The 13,806-nt window shown below is 46.0% G+C and overlaps 1 protein-coding gene across 1 annotated transcript in view; it reads right to left on the bottom strand.

The window, feature by feature from the left end:
- Nucleotides 1-13,806, bottom strand: part of RPS6KA1 (ribosomal protein S6 kinase A1) — a 95,812-nt gene that overhangs the window by 6,522 nt on the left and 75,484 nt on the right. Inside the window, exons 14-20 of the mRNA XM_056845789.1 lie at nucleotides 12,545-12,647; nucleotides 10,909-11,036; nucleotides 9,214-9,339; nucleotides 8,262-8,351; nucleotides 6,028-6,186; nucleotides 3,359-3,520; nucleotides 694-770 (exon numbers count right to left, since the gene is read on the bottom strand). Of these exons, the coding sequence (XP_056701767.1) occupies nucleotides 694-770; nucleotides 3,359-3,520; nucleotides 6,028-6,186; nucleotides 8,262-8,351; nucleotides 9,214-9,339; nucleotides 10,909-11,036; nucleotides 12,545-12,647 (845 nt within the window). The remainder of the gene's footprint in view (nucleotides 1-693; nucleotides 771-3,358; nucleotides 3,521-6,027; nucleotides 6,187-8,261; nucleotides 8,352-9,213; nucleotides 9,340-10,908; nucleotides 11,037-12,544; nucleotides 12,648-13,806) is intronic.

The following is a 13,806-nucleotide window of genomic DNA, read 5'->3' as shown; positions in this document are numbered from 1 at the left end:
TGTACTATATGTGTAGCAGGGGAGCAAAAAAAGGATATTGCAGAGCTTGAGAAGGTGCAGAAAAGTGCAACCAAAATGATCAGGGACCTAGAGCAGCTGCCCTATGAGGAGCGGTTAAAAAGCTTAGGGCTGTTTAGATTGGAAAGAAGGCGGTTAAGGGGAGACATGATAGAGGGCTATAAAATTATGCATGGTATTGAGAGAGTGGACAGGGAGAAGCTTTTCTCTCTCTCTCATAATACCAGAACGCAGGGTCATCTGCTGAAGCTGGAGGGTGAGAGATTCAAAACAGATAAAAGGACGTATTTCTTCACACAACGAATAGTTCAGTTGTGGAACTCCCTGCTCCAGGATGTGGTGATGGCTGCCAACCTGGAAGGCTTTAAAAGGGGAGTGGACATGTTCATGAAGAATTCATGGCTACTAGTCAAAATGGATACTCGTCATGATGCATACCTGTTCTCTCCAGTATCAGAGGAGCATGCCTATTATATTAGGTGGTATGAAACACAGGCAGGATAATGCTGCTGCAGTTGTATTGTTTGTGGGCTTCCTAGAGGCACCTGGTTGGCCACTGTGTGAACAGACTACTGGACTTGATGGGCCTTGGTCTGATCCAGCAGGGCCTTTCTTATGAGCATTTACAGCCCATTAACAACTGCTTTATGCGACAAAAAAGGATGCAGTTCTTACCCTGCCAGCATTGTGTAGAGGAGGATTCCTAAGCTCCAAATATCACAGGCCTCATCATAACCTTGACGTTTCAAAACCTACATTAAAAAAAGGAAAAAAGGTGTGTGTGTGTGAGAGAGAGAGACATCAGTACCATCACTGTGAAAAGTAGGATAACATTTAATCCAGATGTGGAAAAGGGTTTAGTGCAGGGGGGTCAAACATAAGTCCCGCGGGCTGGATCCGGCCTAGGGTTGCCAGCTCTGGGTTGGGAAATATCTGGAGATTTTTGGGACGGAGCCTCAGGAGGACGGGGTTTGGGGAGGGACTTCAATGCCATAGAGTCTAATTGCCAAAGTTGCTATTTTCTCTAGGTGAGCTGATCTCTATTGGCTGGAGATCAGTTGTAATAGCAGGAGATCTCCAGATAGTACCTGGAGGTTGAGAATCCGGCCCCTTGAGAACTCTTATCTGGCCAGCCGAGGCAGCCACGCCCCCACTCTCGATCTGGGCTGACGAGGCCTGGCCCGGCCTGACCATGTGGCATTTATGTCATAACCAGCCCTCATAACAATTTTGTTTGACACCCCTAGTTTAGTGTGTTGGCTTCCCTGCTGCCTTGACTCTTATAAAGGCCAACACCAGCAAAATAATTAAGCTTTTCGCTTGCATGTCTCTCAGAGGATACTCGTAAGATCAGATTGTCAAACCATGGCCCCCCCCAAAAAATCTGTTTTCTAACTCCTCTACCTTTAAAATTTTTTGTAACATCCAACACAATGAAGAATACTGCTGGGCCAAAAAATTGCACCATGTTTTGTGCTAATTTGGTTGGTCCTAATTAAAGGGATTACATGCATTTTGTTCCAGCTGCTTTTTCACAATTTGTACCAAGACAAGACAGGCAGACTCACAACAACTGATTCCAGCATAAGCTTCTGTCAGTCAGAGATCATTTCACAGACGTATGAAGTGGACATCCATAGCCGAAATATTGCTGCTCAGTATTTCTGCTATGGATGTACATGCATCTGGTGATGTGTGTTCTGGCTCATGAAAGCTTATACTCTTTCCCTGTGCCATCTCACACCTGCACCCCCTCTAACTTCAGTTAAGCTGAGCTGTGTCCCCCCAGTAATGTCATCTTAGGGAACAGCAAGATTCGGGTCCAGTAGCACTACAGAGACCAACAAGCTTTACAGGGTATATGCTTTTCAGAGTCAAAGCTCATTCATCAGATACCTGATGTATCTAATGTAAGAAGGATGTAGACAAGCTGGAACTTGTCCAGAGGAGGCCAACAAAGATGGTGAGGGTCTGGAGACCAAGTCCTCTGAGGAAAGGTTGAAGGAGCTGGGTATGTTTAGCCTGAAGAGGAGAAGACTGAGAGGGGGACATGATAACCATCTTCAAGTACTTGAAGGGCTGTCATATAGAGGATGGTGCTGAGTTGTTTTCTGTTGCCCCAGAAGGTCGGACCAGAACCAACGGGTTGAAATTAAATCAAAAGAGTTTCCGTCTAGACATCAGGAAGATTTTTCTAACAGTTAGAGCGGTTCCTCAGTGGAACTGACTTCCTCGAGAGGTGGTAAGTGAACATAAGAAAGGCCCTGCTGGATCAGACCAAGGCCTATCAAGTCTAGCAGTCTGTTCACACAGTGGCCAACCAGGTGCCTTTAGGAAGCCACAAACAAGACGAGTGCAGCAGCACCATCCTGCCTGTGTTCCACCGCACCCAAAATAATAGGCATGCTCCTCTGATACTAGAGAGAATAGGTATGCAGCATGACTAGTATCCAAGTGCTCCTTCTCTGAAGGTTTTTAAGCAGAGGCTAGATGGCCATCTGTCAGCAATGCTGATTCTATAATCTTAGGCAGTTAATGAGAGGGAGGGCATATTGGCCATCTTCTGGGCATGGAGTAGGGGGTCACTGGGTGTGTGTGAGGGAGGTAGTTGTGAATTTCCTGCATTGTGCAGAGGGTTGGACTAGATGACCCTGGTGGTCCTTTCCAACTCTATGATTCTATGAATCTATGATTCTAATGAAGGGAGTGTAACTCTCAAAAGCTTATACCCTGAAAATCTTATTGGTCTCCAAGGTACTACTGGACTCAAATTTAGCTCTTCTATTGCAGACCAACATGACTGCCTTCTGAAACTACCTTACGGAACAATTCACTTCATAGGTACATGTACATATTTTGCTCCACCCAGTTTTGGCCTCAGATGGTTCCGGCTCTAATTTAACACCGAGCCACACGATTCTGTGTTATATTATCAACACTTTTGCTTTTTGCGTTTGCTCATTATTTATATACAGTAATACATGTTTTGCAATTTATTTGAACCGTTGTTGTTACTACTGTTTTGTAAAATTTTGGAGTAGCTACAAGTTATTAGTTAAATGCCTTGTAACCTCTGGTTCTTTGCACATTTTTTTCTCCCATCTTTCTTTGAACCAAATCACTCAAAATGGCATTTTTTAATTTGTAAAACGGAGAAGTTTTAGAACACACAAAGTCTCACTGACGGAGCCACAATGACAAGCTCTGCTGGAAATGCGCTTGTCTGCATCCACACAAATGTAATCCCTCTAAATGGGCAAAAGCAGTAAAAGCTTCACACTCTATGGAAATGCAGCAATGCATACACAAAGGGGCTGGGCTGGGTCCAATGGCCACCTACCTCTGGAGCTACAAAGTTGGCCGTGTAGCAAGGAGTCATGAGAAGCCCGTTGTCTGCCCTCAGCTGTTTGGCAAAGCCAAAGTCGCAAATGCGGATACACTCTGGGTTGCCAGACTCGTCTACGTAGAGGATGTTGCTAGGCTTCAAGTCTCTGTGGACCACCTGTGGAAACATGGATCATCATGCTTACCTTTCAGCGTAATGCAAACATTGAGTTACCTTTGCAGTACAGTAAGAACTCATCGCCCTGACCTGGATTGGCCCAGGCTAGCCTGATCTCATCAGATCTCAGAAGCTAAGCAGGGTTGTCCCTGGTTAGTATTTGGATGGGCAACCTCCAAGGAACACCAGAGTTGTTATGCAGAGGAAGACACATGAACACATGAAGCTGCCTTCTACTGCATCAGACCCTTGGTCCATCAAAATCAGTATTGTCTACTCAGACCGGCAGCAGCTCTCCAGGGTCTCAGGTGGAGGTCTTTCACATCACCTACTTGCCTGGTTCCTTTAACTGGAGATGCCAGGGATTGAACCTGGGACCTTCTGGATGCTTTACCAACTGCCCCTCCCCTAAGACAAACCACCTCTGTTAGTCTTTTGCCCTGAGAACCCTACTGGGTCACCATAAGTCAACTGTGATTTGACAGCACTTTACACACACACACACAAACTCATCATTCTATGGCATGCTTGCTCCTCACCTAAATTAATGCAGTGCACAGGCCACGCAGTAACAATTATTAAATAGGTCCCAAGGAACCCAGCCCCTGACCTGGATGGCCCAGGCTAGCCTGATCTCATCATATCTCAGAAGCTAAGCAGGGTCGGCCCTCTTTAGTACCCGGATGGGCAACCTCCAAGCATCCCCAGGGTTGTTATGCAGAGGAAGGCAAACCACCTCTTTGGTCTTTTGCCTTGAAACCCCTACTAGGTTACCATAAGTCGGCTGCAATTTGACGGCACTTTACACACACACACACAAACCCATCATTCTATGGCATGCTCGCTCCTCACCGAAATGAATGCAGTGCACCAATCACATATTACCAACTATTCAATTGGTCCCAATGAACCCAAACCCTGACCTGGATTGGCCCAGGCTAGCCTGATCTTGTCAGATCTCAGAAGCTAAGTAGGGTTGGCCCTCTTTAGTACCTAGATGGGTGACCACCAAGGAAAACCAGTGTTGTTAAGAAGAGGAAGGCAATGGCAAACCACCTCTGTTAGTCTCTTGCCTTGAAAGCCCTTCTGGGTTGCCATAAATCGGCTGTGACTTGTCGTCACTTTACACACAAGGAACCCAGCAATGCCAAGAAGGAGGAGAAGAGTTATTTTTTATAGCCTGCTTTTCTCTATCTTGAAGGCATCTCAAAGCAGCATACAATCACCTTCCCTTCTCTTCCTCACAACAAACACCTTGTGAGGAAGGTGGGGCTGAGAGAGTTCTGAGGGAACTGTGACTAGTCCAAGGTCACCCAACAGGCTTCATGTGGAGGAGTGGGGAAACCAACCCAGTTCTCCAGATCAGAGTCCACCGCTCTTAACCACTACACAACGCTGGCTGATTAAGTGAACCCTGAGAAGGCTGCAGTTAGCTTTGCTGTGTCTCAGGATGGGCAGGCCTATCCTCAGAATCACCAGCAACATCACCCATTCATTTATTGGTTATTTAGATGCTCTGTTCCTGGGAGGGTATACTGGTAAAAATGGTTTGGTTCATTAACAAATCTGAGCTTGTGATGCACCCAGAAAGCTGTATGTGGCAGCACAAAAAGCGATTAAAAGGGTTATGCATTTTGGTAAGTATATCCTCGGAGGACATATTTCACCAACACGTTGGCTGCTTCTGGAGCAGGGATCTCTTCTGCATGCTTTTGAGAGACAGCGTGGTTTAGTGGTTAAGAGTGGTGGTTTGGAGCGGCAGAAGCTAATCTGGTGAACTGGGTTGGTTTCCCCTCTCCTATATGAAGCCAGCTGGGTGAGCTTGGGCTAGTCGCAGCTCTCTTAGAGCTCTCTCAGCCCCACCTACCTCCCAGGGTGTCTGTTGTGGGGAGGGAAAGGTGATTATAAGCCAGTTTGAGTCTTCCTTAAGTGGTAGACAAAGTTGGCATATAAAAACCAACTCTTCTTCTTTAGGAATGGAAGCTATCAAAGTGTAACACTCAGAAGGCCTCTTCCAAGTGGCCTGGCCAGCTTTTCTGCAGCTTCCCCCATATTTTAGCAAGCCACATTTCCACAGCAGTGTTTTCATCCTCCAGCATCACATGACTGGATATTGGATCTTCCTACTGTAACTGGCCAGTATGTTTCTCTCCCCAGGTAATTAGTGTGGTGGCATCATAAAAGCCAAGGACCAAGGTATCAGCATGGAACAGCTTTTACAGGAAAGAGGAGTCACCTAGGACCACCTGACGTCTGTACTGAACACAGAAGTGGGACATCCCAAACATTTGGGTTGGATCCCAACAACACTTTCCCTGTCTTTCCCCTTTTGCTGCAGCCCCCGCAGACGTCTCCAAGAGTAGGAGGAATTGGCACCAAAAACAACAACCCACACACATCCCCCCAGTGGAAGTTATTGCCTGGTCTCTCCCTAACCCCTCACCTTTTGAATGGAAGGAAAAGGAGGGCCTGCAAGTCTGGCATGTTTCTTGGCACCCTGTACTCACCCCTTGTGAGTGCAGATACTCCACGGTCTTGCAAATCGTGTGCAGGACAGAGCTGGCTTCCCTTTCCGAGAAATACTTCTGCTTGAGGATCCTGTCCAGCAGCTCCCCTCCTCTCATGAGCTCAGTCACCAGGTAGACGTGCTTGCCATCATCGTACACCTGCCGAAGGGGGTGCAGACTTTTACAAAGAGACTCCTTATAATGAAATGACTCGCAAGCAGCTTACATGCTGGTATTCACTGCTCTTGCTCTCCTACTAAAGGGCAAATGGTGGTTCCATGCACTGACGGACTTGCTACACGCACAGTTTAAAAGGGATCATGTCAGAGCTTCATACCTGGCCAGTATCCCCTTCCATAACCTCAGAGTAGCTTTTACCTCTGTCCGGTTTCAAACCATGCCAACGGCTTGGATAGCTGGACGTTACTCCCAAACACCATGGGCCTATGTATTTGTGGAGTCGCTCCAGAGGACCTAATTCATTAACCTTATTCTGTCCTCTTTACACAGAGCCCAGATTTAAATTTCTCAGAGCGTTTCTAAAGGGCCTAAATCTTTTTCCAGATCCAGAGAAGCTGCTCTTTCTCCTATCAGACGCCAATCCTGATGTTTCCTACAAAGTGTCACTCTTTGCTTTAGCAGCCAAGAAAATCCGAGTTAAAGCTGTTTTTAATCAGGGAACTTAACATATTTAAATACTAGCTTCTTGGGGGTCAGACTGTTTTAAAGTTATTTCAATGTTATTTTAATGTTTTGTATGATAGATTGTGATGGCGTTTGGCCACAAACAATAAACTTTATCACTGTCACAGTGACTCAATTGAGTAGTCCCTGAAACTAACAAGACTGTTGCCTCTTTCTCTACGGGCACTCAGTAGGACCAAAATGCAGGGCAAGGGGTGGAGGGATGCATCACGCTAGGGGGGCTGCTGCCTGCCCCTCCACCTCCAGCATTGCCCCAACGCAAGGACAGTTTCGCAGCTGCGTCAAGAGTACAAAGTCGGAGCACAGCTGTACGTGACTACTTGCACCTGGGAATCAAGGCCGTAACTATGCAGGAAATCAGTAGCAGGGAAGCTGCTCGGCCTTTGGTACTGCGAAGAAGAGAAGGAGCCACTCCTCAGCAGGTCTACGCATTATTATTCAGTATAAAAAACCCTGTATCTAGAAAGATTCTGTCCATGTGCTATGGGTGAGGTGGAGATGATGTCTTTTTTCGATGCCCATATTATAGTGGATTGAGGGTTAACCTTGTTAATTCTATAATAGCTAAATTAACAGAACATTCGGAACAGTTATTAACTGGTGAAAACCCCATCATCTCGAAACAAGTGGCCAAATTTTGTGCTTGTGTGGTAAAAGCCCAGAGCAAAAAAGGGGTTGCTGGAAAGCATAAGGAATTGTAATTTAAATTCTTCCACTCTGGACTATGAGGCATCAGGTCAGAAACCTCTTTGTGATGTGTCCATTTTGCCAGAATGGCCCCCTGTCACCGAGACTGAAATCAGAGGTCTTATTCCATCCCTCTCTTCTGGAAAGTCCCCTGGTGAGGACTTGATTCCCCCAGAGCTGTTCACAATTTATACAGTAATACTGCTCCAAGTTTTACACTATTTTATTTTTTTGGCTTAAGTTAGTATTTTATCTGTTTTGTTAGCAATTCTTGAAATGCAAGGATTTTGGTTTTGGGAAATGTAGCATAGAAATGCAATAGGACATTTTCTGGCCAACGACCGCAATAAATTTTATTTATTTATTTGTTCATATTTACAACCTGCCCTCATTCCCGGTCCAACCGGGCCCAGGGCGGGTTACAACCTTTAAAACCAACAAAAACCATAAAACGTTAAAATCGATAATTAAAACACAGCGAACATAGCAAATTAAAACAAGATGGTCTTAAAAGTAGCAGTAGCTGCGGTAGACCGGACGGCAGAATCGCCCCCACAGATGACAAGAGGAGGGAAAAGGGGGATAGGGAGGCCAGTACGAGAGATAGCTTAGAATAGCTAGTGGCTGCCCTCATAGGCCTGGTGGCAAACCGCAGATGGGACTTCTATCCCACCAGCAGGCAGGCCCTGTGTCTCCAGAATGGTCCCGCCCATCACCAGCACATGCATTGTGAAGTCTAGTAATCCTTTACAGATCAATTTTAACAATGTTTATCTGCTGGTCAAACGACTAAATACACAAACTGGACTGAACTGATGAATCCTTTAAACGGCTACACTCACATCCTTCAAAGTGATGATGTTCGGGTGCTGCCCGTACCGTAGGAGTATCTCAATCTCTTCGGAAGGGTCTCGCTTACTCTTGTCAATGACCTGCAAGTAAGTACATTGCTTACTGTAAAGAAACTTAAAAAGAAAAGTCCAAGGGCACTTAAAAGGTTTAACAAAATCTACTCCTGCACCAGCAGCTGCGAGCCAGGGTTCACTTCCTCAGATCCGTCGGAGCGGACGTCTATGAGGCTGGTGAGCGGATACCAAAGGCTGTAAACAGAAATGCAGGAACGGCAGTGGAGAAGGTGTCACATTTACATAGCACTGGAATGTCTAAAGCACTTTTCGTACACTCAGTTTCGAATACTCCTGCAAGGTAGGCTGCTATTATCCCCATACAGAAGATGGAAACAGAGGCAGAAGAAGAGCTGGTTTTTATATGCTGACTTTTTCTACCACTTAAGGGAGACTCAAACCGGCTTATAATCACCTTCCCTTCCCCACAGCAGACACCCTGTGAGGTAGGTGGGGCTGAGAGAGCTGTGACTAGCCCAAGGACACCCAGCTGGCTTCATGTGGCGGAATGGGGAATCAAACCCGGTTCTCCAGATTAGAGTCTCAGCTCCAAACCACGGCTCCAAACCACTGCTCTTAACCATTACGCCACGCTGGCTCTCAGAGAGAAAGAAGCTTCCAAATCCACCCAGGGATGGAAGAGATTTGACTGGGGGATCTCGCGACTGGTGCTCCAGCTTCTGTATTGCATCAGGTCTACGGTCCTGCCGGGCAACAGGGACGGTGGCTGTGCTGTTGGCACTCTGAGGAAGATCTTAGCCATGTAACACCAAGCCCTGAACGCTGAATGCTAATCTTCCCCCACCTCAGCAGATGCTATTTTGAAATCATGAGCTATTTCAAGAAGGAGTCACTGTTCATGGACACGAAAAAAGAAAAGGCCGCTGACCTTCACGGCGTATTCCGTGTTCGTTGCCTTGTGAACGCAGCGTTTGCACACAGAGTAAGAGCCCACGCCAATCGCCTCCTTCACCACGTAACCGTCGCTGAACTGGAGGTTCTTGCCATGCAGTTGCTGTAAGTCAGGAGAACGTAGAGAGAAAAGACCAAGAAGAATCTGCCGCACTCTCCCCTTAACATTTTCCAGCATATTTAAAATACAGAAGCTACCATAGGAACTTTACTCATTAAAGATCATGCCATTAGAATCATAGAGTTGGAAGGGACCACCAGGGTCATCTAGTCCAACCCCCTGCACAATGCAGGAAATTCACAACTACCCCCCACATCCTCAGTGACCCCTACTCCATGCCCAGAAGATGGCCAAGATGCCCTCCCTCTAATCATCTGCCTAAGGTCATAGAATCAGTATGGCTGACAGATGGCCATCTAGCCTCTGCTTAAAAACCTCCAGGGAAGGAGCACTTACCACCTACCGAGGAAGCCTGTTCCACTGAGGAACTGCTCTAGCTGTTAGAAAGTTCTTCCTAATGTGTTGTGTGACCAAGGGTTGTTTTTTTTTTAAAGGAGAGACATAAGAACATAAGAAAGGCCATGCTGGATCAGACCAAGGCCCATCAAGTGCAGCAGTCTGTTCACACAGTGGCCAACCAGGTGCCTCTTGTAAGCCCACAAACAACACGACTGCAGCAGCATTGTCCTGCCTGTGTTCCAAAGCACCTAATATAATGGGCATGCTCCTCTGATCTAACCTTGCTGCCAAAAACACTCCAGTAAGGTTCAGCCTTACTATGACTAGCCCAAGGTCACCCAGCTGGCTTCACGTGGAGGAGTGGGGAAACAAATCCAGTTCACCAGATTAGCCTCTGCCGCTCATGTGGAGGAGTGGGGAATCAAGCCCGGTTCTCCAGACCAGAGTCTACTGCTCCAAACCACTGCTCTTAACCTCTACACCCTGCTGTACACATACATACAAAGAGTTCCAAGAGAATCTTACAAGACTAAGAGGTTTGTTGTAATACACTTTTTTGTGTGAACATTGGCCTGTTTCAGTAAATGCTAACGGACTTTTCACTATACTTTGAATATATAACCCAGTTTACATAGCTGACAGCGTTGATGGAGACCTATCCTGCATCCCCACACTTCTGAAGAATCTGCTTCTATATATGAAACTGGTTCTAGTCTACAAAAACTTCTAACCGTCTAACACAATGTGCTTGTTGAATAATACTTTGTTTTCACTATGAATTAGGGGCAGGGGGTACCTAACACCTATGGAGAAAATGGGCTCAAAGCATGGGCTCAAGGCACTTTTAAGGTGGCATCGAATGCTTACTAGTTCATTACTCTTTTCTGCTTACCTGCTTGGAGAATTTGTAAAGAAGGGGTTGGATCCTGACAATTATTTCCTCTAAGCCGGGTGGTGATTTATGCCACTTCCTCCCTTCCAGTGAAGACTTCTGATTTGCCCCCATGCTGTTCCTGGGGAATTCCTCAGGAGCAGCATTTTGGGAAGATTAGTGGGACTGGGAGAAAAGGATGCTACATTCTGCTCACATAAGGAACGTTTATTAGCAGAGCTTATCGTGGGGATCTAATCCAGTGAAAGGAAGGAGACGGCCACAGCTCTCGAGGCAGCGCTACCACTTTTGTGACCATTTCAGAGGCACCCTTTTCTTACCTGCACCACAGAATGCAGAGGCACAGGTGGAGATTTGGCCTTTTCATCCTCTATCATTCCAGCTGCTACAAAACTGAACCCACGGAAGAGCAGATGGGCCCCCGCGCTAGGTGGGATCCCAGGGGAGTCTGGAATGGGGAGAGAAAGAACGTTCGTCAGACCAAAACAACCAGTCCCCTTCCCAAAAGCACCTCTATAAGAAAGAGATAAAGCAGACAACAGGGACAGTTGCCCTTAGATTCTACCTGTGACCAGTGATATTTGAGAAAGAGGGGCTGTGGCTCAGTGGTAGGGCATCTGCTTGGCACGCGGAAGATCCCAGGTTCAATCCCCGGCATCTCCAGTTAAAGGGACTAGGCAAGTAGGTGATGCGAAAGACCCCTGCCTGAGACCCTGGAGAGCCGCTGCCGGTCTGAGTAGACAATACTGACTATGATGGACCAAGGGTCTGGTTCAGTATAAGGCAACTTCATGTGTGTTCAAGAACAAACGAACTGGGGTCCCTCATGTGGTACAGCTTTCACTGGGCAGTTCCATTCAAACTCCAGTCCAAACAAACAAATGCTCCCCCATTATCTAGAACTCCTGACATATTAATTTTGTGAGGAGGCTACATCAGAACCCATTTCCACCACAGGAAGTTTCACTATAGGAGAGCACAAGGAGAAGTTTCCAGTTTGGCATTAAGTGTAGCAGAGAACCGAGCCACCAAACCCCAAATCAAACCCAATTTCCATTCTCCTGAACAAGAGCATCGCATGGAACTAACAAAAAGGGAAGAACAAAAAAACCTCAACCGTAACTAGACAAAGAACCTAAAAGTTGAGCTGAAAATTATAACAAAATACTGATATTATTTATTATGCTGTGTACGCGAAATTAAACACACTGGGTCTTAAATGTACAGGCTGATCAATTAAAAGAATATATAAAATAGTTGCTAATTTTCCAACATAGTTGATGATAAAACAATCAATGTAAATGACCAATGAATAACCCACACGCGTTTCGACCTATGTGGCCTTCTTCAGTGGTCATATATACATTCACATGTGTTAGGAACACATCCAGAAATACATATACATATAAAGGTATACTGTAAAGTGATAACCTGAATAGAAGGAATCACCTCTCAAGTAGCAAAATTTTGTACGGCAGCAATGAAAATTTGTTGCCATAGAGTAGTCTCTTAGTCCAAATGGCAGATGTAACTTGGATGTTATTTATTTTATTTTTTAAAGTGATTTAAGACTTGGACTGTAAACCTTTGTCTGTAAGACTATTTTAGTCCATGTATTTTGTTTTATCTGGCCAAGGGCCGTAAATTGTCTGTCTGTCTATCTAGAAGGGGGGGAAGAAAAGAGAAATATTTTTTTTAACGCTCATCAATATACCTTTATTAGACAGAATTAAAATCTGCCGATTGATACTCAAAACGTTAATTTTTACCTTCCGTATTGTGTGGCACGTCCCACCCAGAGTCGCATAACAAAGAAAAGGTTGACTTTGGGTTTTGACGAACTGGATACCAAGACTTTGGGGTTCAGCTCGTCTCACATGACTGAAGCGCCTTTACAGCCAATTAGCAGAGGCTCAAAAAAAAAGAAAAAGAAAAAGAAAAAAGACACCAACCAACCTTTAGGTGTGCGAGAAGTAAACTCTTTGTCAAAATAAAAGGTGTCGTCTTGTTGGCCCACTGCAGGCTTAAAAGGCGGTTTGAGTTCTCGCCGATAGAGCTTCTGCGGAGAAAAGGAGGGACAGCAGATGCTTCCATTTTTGATCAAGGAGGAAATGCTAAGGCTGAACCCACACAGCAGTGGATATCGAACCATTGCTTTGCTACAGCAAAATTGGCAAGTGGGTTTTCCTAGTGTGGGCAAACTGGCTCACTTGCAAATAATTGTTATAGTGCAACGACAGCACAACAGAAGAAGAGTTGATTTTTATATGCCAACTTTCTTTATCACTTAAGGAAGAATCAAACTGGCTTACAATTACCTTCCCTCCCCACAACAGACACCCTGTGAGGTAGGTGGGGCCAAGAGAGCTCAAAGAGAGCTATGACTAGCCCAAGGTCACCCAGCTGGCTTCGTGTGGAGGAGTGGGGAAACAAATCCAGTACACCAGATTAGCCTCCGCCGCTCATGTGGAGGAGTGGGGAGTCAAACCCGGTTCTCCAGGTCAGAGTCCACCGCTCCAAACCACTGCTCTTAACCACTACACCACGCTGGCTTCTCTACAATACCCGACTATGTCTGAATGCAGCTCAAGAATGTGGAATGGCCCGCCCAAGGAGGTCCAGGAAGGCTCCCGCTCTCTTGGTTTCCCACAAACTATGCAAAACTGAACAATTCAAGATGGCTTTTCTGTGTAGGTAACAGGGTTGCCCTGTGGCGCAGAGTGGTAAGCTGCAGTACTGCAGTCCAAGACCTAAGTTCGATCCCGACGGGAGTTGGTTTCAGGTAGCCGGCTCAAGGTTGACTCAGCCTTCCATCCTTCTGAGGTTGGTAAAATGAGCTTGCTGGGGGTAAAGGGAAGGTGACTGGAGAAGGCACTGGAAAACCACCCCATAAAACAAAGTCTGCCTAGTAAACGTCGCGATGTGACGTCACCCCATGGGTCAGGAATGACCCGGTGCTTGCACAGGGGACCTTTACCTTTTACCTAACAGGGTTGCACTGTATACAGTGGTTTAACAAACTGGCTTGGATAACTGGTTTAGGGACTGTGGTCTATACTGCTGTGAATAGCTTATTGTAAGCAGGATCCTATCGTGTCATTTCTATACTGCTTAATGTGTCATGTGAATACTTATGCTATTCTTCAGCTCGTTCTGGTGGTTCCAGAGGTCTAAAATCTTAACATGTTGGTTACTAAATGTCCCATTTTGTTGACTGT

Source organism: Euleptes europaea, chromosome 3 (genome assembly GCF_029931775.1).
Source record: "Euleptes europaea isolate rEulEur1 chromosome 3, rEulEur1.hap1, whole genome shotgun sequence".
In the NCBI taxonomy this organism is placed as follows: domain Eukaryota; kingdom Metazoa; phylum Chordata; class Lepidosauria; order Squamata; family Sphaerodactylidae; genus Euleptes; species Euleptes europaea.
This window is presented reverse-complemented; position numbering and strand designations above follow the sequence as displayed.